The following is an 18,401-nucleotide window of genomic DNA, read 5'->3' on the forward strand; positions in this document are numbered from 1 at the left end:
AAGGTGTGGTTCTGGGCACTGACAGCTGTCAGTGGCCTCTGCTGGGTGTTAGCCTTTATGGCTGCACTATCCTTAGCATGGTGGTCTGACCCCATGCCAAATAGCAAGTTAGGCCCCCTGACCCTATTGGTCATGGTGGGGTTACTCCAGCTCTGGGTAACCTCTCTGGGTAAGCTAGGGGTGACCCTGGCCAAGATAAGGTTAGCAGAGGTGGACACCTCTAAGACCAAAATAGAAAGAATGGGTGGAGACATTGAAGAGGCAGACAAGAGGCAATTCAGACTAGGTCCTATCACTGTGGAAGTGGGTCAGTTCCCCAAAGGGAATGACCTGAACAGAAGGATGTAAGGCAGAGTAGGCCCTGCAACTAACCAGCCTATTTCTCCTACTCTTCCTCGCCTGACAGACTAGGAAGACTCTCCCAGCTTGGGCTGAGTCTCCTGGCCTGTGGGCTGGGGGGGGCTTGTGTAAAGAAATGGCTCCCTGTTGCAGTTACCCCCCACTTTTTGCCTGATACTGATGCTGACTTGACTGAGAAGTGTGCTGGGACCCTGCTAACCAGGCCCCAGCACCAGTGTTCCTTCACCTAAAATGTACCATTGTATCCACAATTGGCACACCCTGGCATTCAGATAAGTCCCTTGTAACTGGTACTTCTAGTACCAAGGGCCCTGATGCCAAGAAAGGTCTCTAAGGGCTGCAGCATGTCTTATGCCACCCTAGAGACCCCTCACTCAGCACAGACACACTGCTTACAAGCCTGTGTGTGCTAGTGAGAACAAAATGAGTAAGTCGACATGGCACTCCCCTCAGGGTGCCATGCCAGCCTCTCACTGCCTATGCAGTATAGGTAAGACACCCCTCTAGCAGGCCTTACAGCCCTAAGGCAGGGTGCACTATACCATAGGTGAGGGTACCAGTGCATGAGCACTGTGCCCCTACAGTGTCTAAACAAAACCTTAGACATTGTAAGTGCAGGGTAGCCATAAGAGTATATGGTCTGGGAGTCTGTTTTACACGAACTCCACAGCACCATAATGGCTACACTGAAAACTGGGAAGTTTGGTATCAAACTTCTCAGCACAATAAATGCACACTGATGGCAGTGTACATTTTATTGTAAAATACACCACAGAGGGCACCTTAGAGGTGCCCCCTGAAACTTAACCGACTGTCTGGGTAGGCTGACTAGTTCCAGCAGCCTGCCACACCAGAGACATGTTGCTGGCCCCATGGGGAGAGTGCCGTTGTCACTCTGAGGCCAGTAACAAAGCCTGCACTGGGTGGAGATGCTAACACCTCCCCCAGGCAGGAGCTGTGACACCTGGCGGTGAGCCTCAAAGGCTCACCCCTTTGTCACAGCCCAGCAGGGCACTCCAGCTTAGTGGAGTTGCCCGCCCCCTCCGGCCACGGCCCCCACTTTTGGCGGCAAGGCTGGAGGGAACAAAGAAAGCAACAAGGAGGAGTCACTGGCCAGTCAGGACAGCCCCTAAGGTGTCCTGAGCTGAAGTGACTCTAACTTTTAGAAATCCTCCATCTTGCAGATGGAGGATTCCCCCAATAGGGTTAGGATTGTGACCCCCTCCCCTTGGGAGGAGGCACAAAGAGGGTGTACCCACCCTCAGGGCTAGTAGCCATTGGCTACGAACCCCCCAGACCTAAACACACCCTTAAATTTAGTATTTAAGGGCTACCCTGAACCCTAGAAAATTAGATTCCTGCAACTACAAGAAGAAGGACTGCCCAGCTGAAAACCCCTGCAGCGGAAGACCAGAAGACGACAACTGCCTTGGCTCCAGAAACTCACCGGCCTGTCTCCTGCCTTCCAAAGATCCTGCTCCAGCGACGCCTTCCAAAGGGACCAGCGACCTCGACATCCTCTGAGGACTGCCCCTGCTTCGAAAAGACAAGAAACTCCAGAGGACAGCGGACCTGCTCCAAGAAAAGCTGCAACTTTGTTTCCAGCAGCTTTAAAGAACCCTGCAAGCTCCCCGCAAGGAGCGTGAGACTTGCAACACTGCACCCGGCGACCCCGACTCGGCTGGTGGCGATCCAACACCTCAGGAGGGACCCCAGGACTACTCTGATACTGTGAGTACCAAAACCTGTCCCCCCTGAGCCCCCACAGCGCCGCCGGCAGAGGGAATCCCGAGGCTTCCCCTGACCGCGACTCTTTGAACCTAAAGTCCCGACGCCTGGGAGAGACCCTGCACCCGCAGCCCCCAGGACCTGGAGGACCGGACTTTCACTGGAGAAGTGACCCCCAGGAGTCCCTCTCCCTCGCCCAAGTGGAGGTTTCCCCGAGGAACCCCCCCCTTGCCTGCCTGCAGCGCTGAAGAGATCCCGAGATCTCTCATAGACTAACATTGCGAACCCGACGCTTGTTTCTACACTGCACCCGGCCGCCCCCGCGCCGCTGAGGGTGAAATTTCTGTGTGGACTTGTGTCCCCCCCGGTGCCCTACAAAACCCCCCTGGTCTGCCCTCCGAAGACGCGGGTACTTACCTGCAAGCAGACCGGAACCGGGGCACCCCCTTCTCTCCATTCTAGCCTATGTGTTTTGGGCACCACTTTGAACTCTGCACCTGACCGGCCCTGAGCTGCTGGTGTGGTGACTTTGGGGTTGCTCTGAACCCCCAACGGTGGGCTACCTTGGACCAAGAACTAAGCCCTGTAAGTGTCTTACTTACCTGGTTAACCTAACAAATACTTACCTCCCCTAGGAACTGTGAAAATTGCACTAAGTGTCCACTTTTAAAACAGCTATTTGTGAATAACTTGAAAAGTATACATGCAATTTTGATGATTTGAAGTTCCTAAAGTACTTACCTGCAATACCTTTCGAATGAGATATTACATGTAGCATTTGAACCTGTGGTTCTTAAAATAAACTAAGAAAAGATATGTTTCTATATAAAAACCTATTGGCTGGATTTGTCTCTGAGTGTGTGTACCTCATTTATTGTCTATGTGTATGTACAACAAATGCTTAACACTACTCCTTGGATAAGCCTACTGCTCGACCACACTACCACAAAATAGAGCATTAGTATTATCTCTTTTTGCCACTATCTTACCTCTAAGGGGAACCCTTGGACTCTGTGCATGCTATTCCTTACTTTGAAATAGCACATACAGAGCCAACTTCCTACAGACACAATCAACATTTCCAAAACTACAAGAGAAGAACCCCACTCAAACACTGTGTCCCACAGGGATCTTCCTTTAGCACCATCCTTTTCAGCCTTTCAGGCCACCTGTGCTCTTTTGGTCTCAGGCTGATGTGCTCTGCAGATGATACTCAAATCCCCTTAACCCTGGTGAACAATCTCAGTACTTAGGTTCTGAGTTTCAATATTGCATTATCAAGGTGGTGCATTGGAATTGCAGCAACTCCCTCAAGTTAAACACTGAGCATAAGGCAATCCTAGGTGCAAATCATGCTGCACTGACCTCTTCTGGCCCTCTCTATTGAACATGGCCCCATACTTGTGTCTTCTGTGCAGAATCTTGGATACATTTTTTACTAGAGTTTGTCACTTACGGCCCAAGTGAATAAACTGATTTTTTTTCAGTATTTGCTATTTTTACTCCTGTCACACAAATGTATTCTCTGTTTGCTTAGTCAATCCCAAGTACTAACGACACAGCCTTCTGGACTGCCGCAGCTCCCCTTTTCTTGTCTCTCCAGTTTACATCTTCCAAGGCCTACAGAAAGCAATGATCCATCTTGCATTAGTCCGGCCTCAGATCTTCTGCTTCCAAAGCTCTTGAAGAGACATTGGCTCCCCATTGCCTAAATTATTACTTTAAATCCCTGTTTTTTGGCCTTTAAAGCCAACTATCATCAAGGTCCAGTTGATTTCATCATTGGCTACCAGCCTCTTCAACCAGGAACATCTTCCTCTACCAATCTTTTGACCATCCCAAAGTATCATAAGGCCCTGGGCTTGGGTACGGGTACGTGCCTCTGTACTCACCCTGAAATTATTTAACTCAACACCTTTGCATAGTAAATCAAAACATGCCATTCTCAAAGTCTTAAGCTATTTTCTTAGCGCCAAAATGTACCCTTGCATCCGTAATAGATGTACAGACGTGCATTTTTCACTAAGAAATAGTGATAAATGCAACAGGAAACAAAGAGCAGTGTGAGCAGCCGCTTGCTAAATGTGTGCTTGTGGTATGATTTCCCCCCAAAATGGATGAGAGGATGCATTTTGTGCTTAGAAAATAGTGCTAAATGCAACAGAACATGAACAGTAGCTCTCTTGCAGTAGGTATGCAGGATTGCATAACCAAGACCCACATCTGGAAGAGGGTCCAGGCCCTGTCAGGGAGCTGTCTGCTTATTGTGAAACTTCTTTTGTGAGACCGGGAAAGTTTGTAAAATCCAGAGGCCATAGACAGCTGCACCTGCCCGGAAAAAGACACCTCGAACATTTGTGACATGACCTTTGGATAAAGACATAACTAGAGGTAGGGGAAAACTCTTGTCATCTAATTTTGGGGCATGGACATTTGCAGATTGTTTTTCTTTGAAGCAGTCTTTGCCTACAAGTTGTCTTATGACTCTCCGATGACTACATCACTCAGGACAAACACTACACCTCAAAATATTTTTCTCCTATTGGATTTGGACATTAATTGCAAGCTCTGGACAGCCGAACTACACTTGCTTTCCCTTCGACTCCAGTGACAGCCTTTGATTTCATCGTTCAAACTCATTCATTAACATGTTCATACAACTTTTTTTAAAAATACATCCTTCATTTCTACCAAACGTGTTTTCCCCCTTTCGTTTCAATCGAACCATTCGGTTGCTGGCAGAAATGGCATTGCACACATTAGAGTTTAAGAAAGCCCCAATGCTTTATATTAATAGAACAAAAATCTCTCACAAGACAAAGCTACTCTTTGTCGGTTTCGCAGAACCCCACTTGGGAAATCCTATTTCCAAGTCGAGTTTTATGAGATGAATATTGAAATAAATACAAGTATTTTATACTACAGCAAATCAGACATTTGTGCTCATTGGTTAGAGCAAAATCATCTAGGAAAAGAGGGCCACAATTGCTTCCCAGGGGATATACCACTAGGATATGTATTCAAGGCTGGTTCATGGTCCACAACACACACTTACGTTGTGGATATCCAAGACCACAGAGACATTTGCCACTCCTGATCGCTAGCAACTGCTTTACATTGTATGCAAAGCTTGTGAGCCGCAGCAGTACATGATACAAATTGAAAATGTTATTCTTTAACGATTAGCTTGTAGATTGTAGGGCTGTAGTTTCACTTGTGTCCACCCATCACCCTAAATACGAGCTCATTCTTCACATGGTCTTCATTCATTACACATTCCTTAACAAGGAACCTGTACACATTGAATGAGCTGATACGTTTTCCTTCACTTATTACATTCACCAGTCAAGGGGAAAAACACAGTCGGAGGTGGGGGTCTTTGTTCCGGTGCATTGTGTTATTCAGGAAGGGGTCAGTAGTTAATTCAAGATTGAAGACCTTTTTGAAGAAAAACAGCTTTCTAGCTCACCTCCCAGCGGTAGATGGGAAGGACTGAATGAGCATGCAAATCTACGGCACTACAATCAGTGAACCAGTAGTTGCAGGGTAAGTAGCCCCTTCTTACCCGAACCCTTGTCTTGGTGTCTGAGAAACTTTCCTTAAAAGGCAGATGATTTTTGAAGAATGAGGGCCGAAGTAGCATTATATGTATTGAAGCTCTACACATTTCTTCACAGCTACCTTTTGGGCAAAAGCATCTGACTCCACAAGCGAGTGAAGCAGTGTTCTTAAGGGACATTGTTTCCAAAACTTTTTGTCTTTTTAAGTCATTTCCTGGCAACATTGATTGCTGTTAATGCCAGATTCAAAGGTAGTACTGTCCCCTTTTGGCATAATATGAGAACCACTGACAAAACATTGGTGGGGCTTAATTTATGTTTTTTTTTTAAATTCCAAAAACGAACTACTTTTGAATTAGAAAGCATTCCAGTAAGTTTTTTAGCTGTTCCTGATCACTGATACAGACTTATTTTATATTTATTTGATTTTAGTATTTTATTCGTATTAATTGATTGTGTCTTGTTTATCGCTTAATTGTTGTTTTGGTGTTATTTGTGTAGCCTGCACAGCATTTTCTGTGAAATGCCTTGCTGCTCTTGCCATACTTTGAAGGGTAAGCCTGGGAATAGACACAGAAACCAGTTTATTTATTTGGAACTTGATTGTGGGCACTCATCCATAGTTCAAAGGGGGTTCAATAGGTGTCCACAATCTGGTGCTCACCAAAGCTGATACAACAACACACACACACAGAGTGCTCTAATCCTTCCCACACTTCTTGGCTTTCATAGGAGAAGGTGGTGTATTAATGCAGTTAGCCCTTGCACCTCGGCCAAACCTCAGTGTCCTTAGTAACCATTGAGATTTGAGTTGTCTCGAGGCAAGCAGACAGCACAGTAATAGCCAAAAGCAATGTTTTTCCTCCACATCTCTTCTTATATTACAAACCTCGTGGGGTTTGCTTATTTCTTACTCCTTCTTATCACCTCGCCCACTTTAACCAAACCGCTTTGAAGAAGTGAAGTGTAAGTTGGAATCCCACGATTTGTGCTTCCACAGCTCTATATTCCTTCATTGGTTCTCCAGGTCTGGTTGACAGGTCAACTCGACCATATCGGAATTATTACATTCTTTTTTTGTATTCCTATTAATATTATTAAATAAATCTTTATGAAAATGTATGTGTTTTTTTTACTCTGAATAATCTCACGGAATTCCATATCTCTAAGATGTGATCTTACAAGTGGTTGCATTTCTTCCATCTTGATTTATCCAAGGTGACAAACAGTTGAAAGGTTATGATGGTTCATGTGTGAGTGAGACTGTTTATTTTTGTTTTCTTTGTACTGTTTAACACGTCTTTGGGAATAATAAACAGACAACTTACTCAGGAGTCATACTGGGTCCAAAGCACACAGATGCCAGAAGAGGGCAGAAGCAGAGTCCCAGTGAGTGAACATTTGTTTTTTATGTAGTTTGTGGCCTTATTCGCGTTCTGTCACATGGACTTTACAGAACAAGGATACATTGCCAGCTTTACCTCCATAAGAAGGCACAAAACTGAAAGGGAGCCCTTCTCTGCAGGAACCGTTCAGTTGGGGCGGGGAAGTGAATGTGGTTTACTGGAAAATATCAGCTTCTGTCAATATTTGAACAACTCATTTCCATCTTCTTAAGAGTTGCTGTGGTTGGCACATCACTGTTAATGGTGTGCTGCAGGTTAAATTGCTAATATGCTTGAAAGCATACATTTTGGTCGATCAGTGACAATGTAATTTCGGTTTTCTAGGTCCAAGAGTCGCAGATCCTGTGGCGTTATCAATGATTGATTATCTTTTGGAGTACACAATGAAAAATTGTAGATTAAAAGGCACTCAGAAGGGCAAGCCACAATTTTGGTGAGTGAATCTGAAATGTTGATTCAGATAAGTAAATCCCAATTCTTCACGTAAGGATTATTAACAAGGGAATAACACTACATAGCATTCTTTACTTCTTGGTTCCCCGCAACCCACCCACTCCGCCATCAAGAAGCAAGTTTTTCACATTGCTGTTACCAACGTTAATACATTCAGTTCCATTCTTGTTTTTGTATGCTTATGTTATTTAATTTAAATATAAAGTAATTGGGGAAATTCTTGTAAATTTACAGTTATACATGATAGGAATTGAACCCCTTCTAATACCTTTTGGAAATAAAATGGTGCCATTAACCGTTTTGTTTTCCTTTAAATGTCTAGCAATAGGTGGGCAAAACATGTAACCATTCCAGTGACACAGGGTATTTTGCATGATATTGGACTTGAGGATTTTCCCCCCCAAATTTACTGAAGATATAAAGCCCCCAAAATCACACATTTCTAAAAGCCCTGAAAGCAGGAACAACATGACAGTGCCTTTTTGTTTTGAACCACCAGTTTTTCTATGGGTGCAGCACTTAAAGCATATGTATATGCACACAAAGTGTAATGTTTTTTTTCTTAAATTCTTGAGCACTGTGTTGTTTTATTGATACAGCTGCATATAAATGTCGGAATGCTTAGCCAAGAAAAGTTTCCCCTTTGTGGCCTAATTTTGGTGATATAAAACATCCTTTTGTTTTTCATAAAGATTGTCCTTGCCGTATGAAATAAGGTAATATTTGCTCCGATCAATAAGTTGATAGGATCACCAGTTGCGGTGGGGTGCCATAAGAAAACACCAAAGGCATATGTTGTGAGATTCTTCTCAAACAAACTTAGTACCTGGCAGTCTAGTTCATTAAACAGGAGCTATGTATTTGTCTCGCTCTGTACTAGTGATATGTACAATGGTGCCAAAACAATATCAGGATGATGTTTTGCATAAATGCCAGTTTGCAACAATACCTACTTGGGAGACTGATGAGCTACCTGTCAAAGTCACATCTATGTTTATGGTTTAAATCTTTGTATTGTTTGATTTGTAATTAAAGGTAATATAACAACACTCACCTACATCCATTGGCTGGTGACGATATAAACAAACTTAGGGAACCAAGGGGGGAGCGAGAGAAGGAGGAAGGTATCTATTGCACTTGCCCATAGTAGTTAGTGGTGTGACCCATCAGTCTAACTCAGGGTTTACCCGCTGAGGATCTGAGTACTTGAATACATGAATTCGTGTACAGTATATGTATGTCATCCATCAGCTATTTCTGGCAACCTGTTGCGCCGTTATGGGGAGGTGTAAAACACCTAAATAAGTGGGGGAGGCTAGTTCCCGAAATTCTTGAGAGAGGTAGCACAGGCAGGGTTCCCACATTTTAGCATATTGTGGAAGCCTTTGATCTAGCGTTGCAGTCAGCTTTTCCATACATATAAGATCCCAGAGTTTGTGTAAACAGTTGAGATGTGTGGGGATTTTCACAGTGACCCATTTGGCTAGGAGGACTTCTTCTGCTGCACAGAGGGCTAGTGTGATGAAACGCCCTTTTGCAGATTTAAGGGGGTATGTAAGCTCATTCGGAAGCCCTAATAATATATAGCTTGGAAATGGAGTAGTTCAGTATCATAAATGTAGTCTATGGCCGTTAATATGTCTGCCTAATAGTGATGAAGCTTGCGGCATCTCCATAAAAGGTGGGTTGTGGCTCCTGACTGCCCACATCCCCTCCAACAGGAAGCGTTCCCATCCTGTTTCCATAATGCGGTGTGCGCAGGTGTATAGTATTGTATTGTAATAGTATTTATATAGTGCTTACTACCCCTGACGAGGCGTCAAAGCGCTTTTTGGTGAGTAGCACGCTACTCTGGAACCCAACAAGAATTAGTGATGGATTAGTATCGGGAAATATGAGTACATTTTTAGTATTATGAGTTAATTTGAGCCGCGGATGTGAGAGTTTGTTAGTTAGATTGACTGGAGTAATGGAGGGGTATAGGAGGAAAGCAATCCAGAAGTGTTAATTGGGGAGTATATCCTTATTTAATCAACCCAAAGGCTTGGGATGAGTAAAGGGAGATGGAGGAGGGAAGAGTCTGTGGAGGGGTTAGGGAGAGCATAGTAGCAGGGTGAGATAAATGAGGGAGAATTTAGTAGGGTTGTGTGGGAGGTCATTGTAGTAGAATGAGGTTTGGTGAGTTAGATGTGGAAGCGGAGGGAAGAGCTTAGGCAGAGTTATTTAGGAGATGAAAGTAATAGAATGGATTTGGGATGAGTCAGAGTGGGAATGGAGGATAGATTGATAGAGACATAACATATGATGATGGGTAGATAAGTGTGATAAGATGAGAGCAGGGAGTCATAGATATCTAGTATAAAAACCCACCCAGGAGCCATGCAATGACCCACGAACATGCCAAGCACAGAAACAACATATATATATATATACATAAACACACACACACATGAATACACACACATATGTACATACAATACATAATTAGAACCATGGGTAAATATACTTAATACACTACCTTAAGGAGCGTTTCTTTACAGATGGCAATACATGCTGATTTGTTTGCCCTCTTCTGGATGTCTGTCCATTCTTTGGTAGTGAAAGGGCTTTCACATTCCTGTTCCCAGCGGATCTGTGCATTGGATTTAGTGGGTATATGTGCTTTGTGGAGTAAAGCATAGATGTCAGATAATATATGTAGGAAGTTGGCTCTGTATGTGCTATTTCAAAGTAAGGAATAGCATGCACAGAGTCCAAGGGTTCCCCTTAGAGGTAAAATAGTGGTAAAAATAGATAATACTAATGCTCTATTTTGTGGTAGTGTGGTCGAGCAGTAGGCTTATCCAAGGAGTAGTGTTAAGCATTTGTTGTACATACACATAGACAATAAATGAGGTACACACACTCAGAGACAAATCCAGCCAATAGGTTTTGTTATAGAAAAATATCTTTTCTTAGTTTATTCTAAGAACCACAGGTTCAAATTTAACATGTAATATCTTGTTTGAAAGGTATTGCAGGTAAGTACATTAGGAACTTTGAATCATTTCAATTGCATGCATACTTTTTAAGTTATTCACAAATAGCTATTTCAAAAGTGGACACTTAGTGCAATTTTCACAGTTCCTGGGGGAGGTAAGTTTTTGTTAGTTTTACCAGGTAAGTAAGACACTTACAGGGTTCAGTTCTTGGTCCAAGGTAGCCCACCGTTGGGGGTTCAGAGCAACCCCAAAGTTACCACACCAGCAGCTCAGGGCCGGTCAGGTGCAGAGTTCAAAGTGGTGCCCAAAACGCATAGGCTAGAATGGAGAGAAGGGGGTGCCCCGGTTCCGGTCTGCTTGCAGGTAAGTACCCGCGTCTTCGGAGGGCAGATGTAAGGAAATGCCTCCTTGGCATGGTTGCCCCCTGACTTTTTGCCTTTGCTGATGCTATGTTTACAATTGAAAGTGTGCTGAGGCCTGCTAACCAGGCCCCAGCACCAGTGTTCTTTCCCTAACCTGTACTTTTGTATCCACAATTGGCAGACCCTGGCATCCAGATAAGTCCCTTGTAACTGGTACTTCTAGTACCAAGGGCCCTGATGCCAAGGAAGGTCTCTAAGGGCTGCAGCATGTCTTATGCCACCCTGGAGACCTCTCACTCAGCACAGACACACTGCTTGCCAGCTTGTGTGTGCTAGTGAGGACAAAACGAGTAAGTCGACATGGCACTCCCCTCAGGGTGCCATGCCAGCCTCTCACTGCCTATGCAGTATAGGTAAGACACCCCTCTAGCAGGCCTTACAGCCCTAAGGCAGGGTGCACTATACCATAGGTGAGGGTACCAGTGCATGAGCATGGTACCCCTACAGTGTCTAAACAAAACCTTAGACATTGTAAGTGCAGGGTAGCCATAAGAGTATATGGTCTGGGAGTTTGTCAAACACGAACTCCACAGCACCATAATGGCTACACTGAAAACTGGGAAGTTTGGTATCAAACTTCTCAGCACAATAAATGCACACTGATGCCAGTGTACATTTTATTGTAAAATACACCCCAGAGGGCACCTTAGAGGTGCCCCCTGAAACTTAACCGACTATCTGTGTAGGCTGACTAGTTTTAGCAGCCTGCCACAAACCGAGACATGTTGCTGGCCCCATGGGGAGAGTGCCTTTGTCACTCTGAGGCCAGTAACAAAGCCTGCACTGGGGGGAGATGCTAACACCTCCCCCAGGCAGGAATTGTCACACCTGGCGGTGAGCCTCAAAGGCTCACCTCCTTTGTGCCAACCCAGCAGGACACTCCAGCTAGTGGAGTTGCCCGCCCCCTCCGGCCAGGCCCCACTTTTGGCGGCAAGGCCGGAGAAAATAATGAGAAAAACAAGGAGGAGTCACTGGCCAGTCAGGACAGCCCCTAAGGTGTCCTGAGCTGAGGTGACTCTGACTTTTAGAAATCCTCCATCTTGCAGATGGAGGATTCCCCCAATAGGGTTAGGATTGTGACCCCCTCCCCTTGGGAGGAGGCACAAAGAGGGTGTACCCACCCTCAGGGCTAGTAGCCATTGGCTACTAACCCCCCAGACCTAAACACGCCCTTAAATTTAGTATTTAAGGGCTACCCTGAACCCTAGAAAATTAGATTCCTGCAACTACAAGAAGAAGGACTGCCTAGCTGAAAACCCCTGCAGAGGAAGACCAGAAGACGACTACTGCCTTGGCTCCAGAAACTCACCGGCCTGTCTCCTGCCTTCCAAAGATCCTGCTCCAGCGACGCCTTCCAAAGGGACCAGCGACCTCGACATCCTCTGAGGACTGCCCCTGCTTCGAAAAGACAAGAAACTCCCGAGGACAGCGGACCTGCTCCAAGAAAGGCTGCAACTTTGTTTCCAGCAGCTTTAAAGAACCCTGCAAGCTCCCCGCAAAAGGCGTGAGACTTGCAACACTGCACCCGGCGACCCCGACTCGGCTGGTGGCGATCCAACACCTCAGGAGGGACCCCAGGACTACTCTAAGACTGTGAGTACAAAAACCTGTCCCCCCTGAGCCCCCACAGCGCCGCCTGCAGAGGGAATCCCGAGGCTTCCCCTGACCGCGACTCTTTGAATCCTAAGTCCCGACACCTGGGAGAGACCCTGCACCCGCAGCCCCCAGGACCCGAAGGACCGGACTTTCACTGGAGGAGTGACCCCCAGGAGTCCCTCTCCCTTGACCAAGTGGAGGTTTCCCCGAGGAACCCCCCCCTTGCCTGCCTGCAGCGCTGAAGAGATCCCTAGATCTCCCATTGACTTCCATTACAAACCCGACGCTTGTTTCTACACTGCACCCGGCCGCCCCCGCGCTGCTGAGGGTGAAATTCCTCTGTGGGCTTGTGTCCCCCCCGGTGCCCTACAAAACCCCCCTGGTCTGCCCTCCGAAGACGCGGGTACTTACCTGCAAGCAGACCGGAACCGGGGCACCCCCTTCTCTCCATTCTAGCCTATGTGTTTTGGGCACCACTTTGAACTCTGCACCTGACCGGCCCTGAGCTGCTGGTGTGGTGACTTTGGGGTTGCTCTGAACCCCCAACGGTGGGCTACCTTGGACCAAGAACTGAACCCTGTAAGTGTCTTACTTACCTGGTAAAACTAACAAATACTTACCTCCCCTAGGAACTGTGAAAATTGCACTAAGTGTCCACTTTTAAAACAGCTATTTGTGAATAACTTGAAAAGTATACATGCAATTTTTATGATTTGAAGTTCCTAAAGTACTTACCTGCAATACCTTTCGAATGAGCTATTACATGTAGAATTTGAACCTGTGGTTCTTAAAATAAACTAAGAAAAGATATTTTTCTATATAAAAACCTATTGGCTGGATTTGTCTCTGAGTGTGTGTACCTCATTTATTGTCTATGTGTATGTACAACAAATGCTTAACACTACTCCTTGGATAAGCCTACTGCTCGACCACACTACCACAAAATAGAGCATTAGTATTATCTATTTTTACCACTATTTTACCTCTAAGGGGAACCCTTGGACTCTGTGCATGCTATTCCTTACTTTGAAATAGCACATACAGAGCCAACTTCCTACATTGGTGGATCAGCGGTGGGGTACAAGACTTTGCATTTGCTGGACTACTCAGCCAATACCTGATCACACGACAAATTCCAAAATTGTCATTAGAAATTGATTTTTGCAATTTGAAAAGTTTTCTAAATTCTTAAAAGACCTGCTAGGGCCTTGTGTTAGATCCTGTTTAGCATTTCTTTTAGAGTTTAAAAGTTTGTTAAAAGTTTGAATTAGATTCTAGAACCAGTTTTAGTTTCTTAAAAAGTATTCCAACTTTTAGAAGCATAATGTCTAGCACAGATGTGAATGTGGTGGAACTCGACACCACACCTTACCTCCATCTACAGATGAGAGAGCTAAGGTCACTCTGTAAACTAAAGAAAATAGCAATGGGCCCCAAACCTACCAAAGTACAGCTCCAGGAGCTTTTGGCAGAGTTTGAAAAGGCCAACCCCTCTGAGGATGGCAACTCAGAGGATGAAGATAGTGACTTGGAGGGAAATTCCCCCCCTCCAGTCCTACTTAGGGAGAGCAGGGCTTCTCAAGCCCTGACTCCACAAATAATAGTCAGAGATGCTGGTTCCCTCACAGGAGGGACCAACAACTCTGAAATCACTGAGGATAACTCCAGTGAAGAGGACATCCAGTTAGCCAGGATGGCCAAAAGATTGGCTTTGGAAAGACAGATCCTAGCCATAGAGAGGGAAAGACAAGAGATGGGCCTAGGACCCATCAATGGTGGCAGCAACATAAATAGGGTCAGAGATTCTCCTGACATGTTGAAAATCCCCAAAGGGATTGTAACTAAATATGAAGATGGTGATGACATCACCAAATGGTTCACAGCTTTTGAGAGGGCTTGTGTAACCAGAAAAGTGAACAGATCTCACTGGGGTGCTCTCCTTTGGGAAATGTTCACAGGAAAGTGTAGGGATAGACTCCTCACACTCTCTGGACAAGATGCAGAATCTTATGACCTCATGAAGGGTACCCTGATTGAGGGCTTTGGATTCTCCACTGAGGAGTACAGGATTAGGTTCAGGGGGGCTCAAAAATCCTCGAGCCAGACCTGGGTTGACTTTGTTGACTACTCAGTGAAAACACTAGATGGTTGGATTCAAGGCAGTGGTGTAAGTAATTATGATGGGCTGTACAATTTATTTGTGAAAGAACACCTGTTAAGTAATTGTTTCAATGATAAACTGCATCAGCATCTGGTAGACCTAGGACCAATTTCTCCCCAAGAATTGGGAAAGAAGGCGGACCATTGGGTCAAGACAAGGGTGTCCAAGACTTCAACAGGGGGTGACCAAAAGAAAGGGGTCACAAAGACTCCCCAGCAGAAGGGTGATGAGACAACCAAAACTAAAAATAGTAAAGAGTCTTCTACAGGCCCCCAAAAACCTGCACAGGAGGGTGGGCCCAGAGCCTCTTCACAAAACAATGGGTACAAGGGTAAAAACTTTGATCCCAAAAAGGCCTGGTGTCATAGCTGTAAACAGCATGGACACCAAACTGGAGACAAGGCCTGTCCCAAGAAGGGTTCCACTCCAAACTCCCATCCAGGTAACACTGGTATGGCTAGTCTCCAAGTGGGATCAACAGTGTGCCCAGAGCAAATCAGGGTTCACACTGAAGCTACTCTAGTTTCTGAGGGTGGGGTGGATTTAGCCACACTAGCTGTCTGGCCGCCTAACATGCAAAAATACAGACAGCAACTCTTAATTAATGGGACTAGAATAGAGGGCCTGAGGGATACAGGTGCCAGTGTCACCATGGTGACAGAGAAACTGGTTTCCCCTGGCCAATACCTGACTGGAAAAACTTACACAGTCACCAACGCTGACAATCAGAGAAAAGTACATCCCATGGCAATGGTTACTTTAGAATGGGGAGGGGTCAATGGCCTGAAACAGGTGGTGGTCTCCTCAAATATCCCAGTGGACTGTCTGCTTGGAAATGACCTGGAGTCCTCAGCATGGGCTGAGGTAGAGCTAAAAACCCATGCAGCAATGCTGGGTATCCCTGAACTGGTGTGTGTGAAAACAAGAGCACAATGCAAGGCACAGGGTGAAAAAGTAGAGCTGGAGTCTGGAAAAATGGCCCAGCCTACCAAGAGAACAGGAAAGTCAGTTGGGAAGCCAACTGCAACACAGCAAAAGAAAGGGAACCTCTCTTCTCAGGAAGAAGTTCTGCCCCCTGAGGGAACTGAGCCTTTGGAGCTTGAACCTTATCAGGTTGAGCTCTTAGGCCCAGGGGGACCCTCCAGGGAAGAGCTGTGTAAGGGACAAGAAACCTGTCCCTCTCTTGAAGGCCTTAGGCAGCAAGCTGCTGAAGAGTCCAAAGGCAAGAAAAATGGAACACATAGGGTCTATTGGGAAGATGGGCTCCTGTACACTGAGGCCAGAGACCCCAAACCTGGTGCCACTAGGAGAGTGGTAGTGCCTCAGCTGTTCAGAGAGTTCATCCTAACATTGGCCCATGACATTCCCCTTGCTGGACATTTGGGACAAACCAAGACGTGGGAGAGGTTAGTCAACCACTTCTACTGGCCCAATATGTCCAACATGGTTAAGGAGTTTTGCCTCTCCTGCCCCACCTGTCAAGCCAGTGGTAAGACAGGTGGGCATCCAAAGGCCCCCCTCATTCCACTTCCAGTGGTGGGGGTGCCCTTTGAAAGAGTGGGTGTGGACATAGTTGGTCCACTGGAACCTCCCACAGCCTCAGGGAATATGTATATCCTGGTAGTAGTGGATCATGCTACCAGGTATCCTGAAGCTATTCCCCTTAGGTCGACTACTGCCCCTGCAGTAGCCAAGGCCCTCATTGGTATCTTTACCAGAGTGGGTTTCCCTAAGGAGGTGGTGTCTGACAGAGGTACCAACTTCATGTCAGCATACCTAAAGCACATGTGGAATGAGTGTGGAGTGACTTATAAATTCACTACACCTTACCATCCACAAACTAATGGCTTAGTTGAGAGATTCAACAAGACATTAAAGGGCATGATCATGGGGCTCCCAGAAAAACTCAAAAGGAGATGGGATGTCCTCCTGCCATGTCTGCTTTTCGCTTACAGGGAGGTACCACAGAAGGGAGTAGGGTTCTCACCCTTTGAACTTCTGTTTGGTCATCCTGTAAGGGGACCACTTGCTCTTGTTAAAGAAGGCTGGGAGAGACCTCTCCATGAGCCAAAACAAGACATAGTGGACTATGTACTTGGCCTTCGCTCTAGAATGGCAGAGTACATGGAAAAGGCAACCAAAAACCTTGAGGCCAGCCAACAGCTCCAGAAGTTTTGGTATGACCAAAAGGCTGCACTGGTTGAGTTCCAACCAGGGCAGAAAGTCTGGGTTCTGGAGCCTGTGGCTCCCAGGGCACTCCAGGACAAATGGAGTGGCCCTTACCCAGTGCTAGAGAGGAAGAGTCAGGTCACCTACCTGGTGGACCTGGGCACAAGCAGGAGCCCCAAGAGGGTGATCCATGTGAACCGCCTTAAGCTCTTCCATGACAGGGCTGATGTGAATCTGTTAATGGTAACAGATGAGGATCAGGAGGCAGAGAGTGAACCTCTCCCTGATCTTCTGTCATCAGACCCAAAAGATGGCACAGTAGATGGAGTGATCTACTCAGACACCCTCTCTGGCCAACAGCAAGCTGATTGTAGGAGAGTCCTACAACAGTTTCCTGAGCTGTTCTCCCTAACCCCTGGTCAGACACACCTGTGTACCCATGATGTGGACACAGGAGACAGCATGCCTGTCAAGAACAAAATCTTCAGACAGTCTGACCATGTTAAGGAAAGCATCAAGGTGGAAGTCCACAAGATGCTGGAATTGGGAGTGATTGAGCGCTCTGACAGCCCCTGGGCTAGCCCAGTGGTCTTAGTCCCCAAACCCCACACCAAAGATGGAAAGAAAGAGATGAGGTTTTGTGTGGACTACAGAGGGCTCAACTCTGTCACCAAGACAGATGCCCATCCAATTCCAAGAGCTGATGAGCTCATTGATAAGTTAGGTGCTGCCAAATTTCTAAGTACCTTTGACTTGACAGCAGGGTACTGGCAAATAAAAATGGCACCTGGAGCAAAAGAAAAGACAGCATTCTCCACACCTGATGGGCATTATCAGTTTACTGTTATGCCCTTTGGTTTAAAGAATGCCCCTGCCACCTTCCAAAGGTTGGTGAATCAAGTCCTTGCTGGCTCGGAGTCCTTTAGCACAGCTTATCTTGATGATATTGCTGTCTTTAGCTCCACCTGGCAGGATCACCTGGTCCACCTGAAGAAGGTTTTGAAGGCTCTGCAATCTGCAGGCCTCTCTATCAAGGCATCCAAATGCCAGATAGGGCAGGGAACTGTGGTTTACTTGGGACACCTTGTAGGTGGAGGCCAAGTTCAGCCACTCCAACCCAAGATCCAGACTATTCTGGACTGGGTAGCTCCAAAAACCCAGACTCAAGTCAGGGCATTCCTTGGCTTGACTGGGTATTACAGGAGGTTTGTGAAGGGATATGGATCCATTGTGACAGCCCTCACTGAACTCACCTCCAAGAAAATGCCCAAGAAAGTGAACTGGACTGTGGAATGCCAACAGGCCTTTGACACCCTGAAACAAGCAATGTGCTCAGCACCAGTTCTAAAAGCTCCAGATTATTCTAAGCAGTTCATTGTGCAGACTGATGCCTCTGAACATGGGATAGGGGCAGTTTTGTCCCAAACAAATGATGATGGCCTTGACCAGCCTGTTGCTTTCATTAGCAGGAGGTTACTCCCCAGGGAGCAGCGTTGGAGTGCCATTGAGAGGGAGGCCTTTGCTGTGGTTTGGTCCCTGAAGAAGCTGAGACCATACCTCTTTGG

At 46.1% G+C, this 18,401-nt stretch overlaps 1 protein-coding gene across 1 annotated transcript in view; it reads left to right on the plus strand.

Annotated features, from left to right (window-relative positions):
- LOC138267428 (SURP and G-patch domain-containing protein 2-like) overlaps window positions 1-18,401 on the plus strand; it is a 156,370-nt gene that overhangs the window by 18,391 nt on the left and 119,578 nt on the right. The window contains exon 4 of the mRNA XM_069216360.1: window positions 7,379-7,487. Within this exon, the coding sequence (XP_069072461.1) occupies window positions 7,379-7,487 (109 nt within the window). The remainder of the gene's footprint in view (window positions 1-7,378; window positions 7,488-18,401) is intronic.

Source organism: Pleurodeles waltl, chromosome 12, assembly GCF_031143425.1.
Source record: "Pleurodeles waltl isolate 20211129_DDA chromosome 12, aPleWal1.hap1.20221129, whole genome shotgun sequence".
In the NCBI taxonomy this organism is placed as follows: domain Eukaryota; kingdom Metazoa; phylum Chordata; class Amphibia; order Caudata; family Salamandridae; genus Pleurodeles; species Pleurodeles waltl.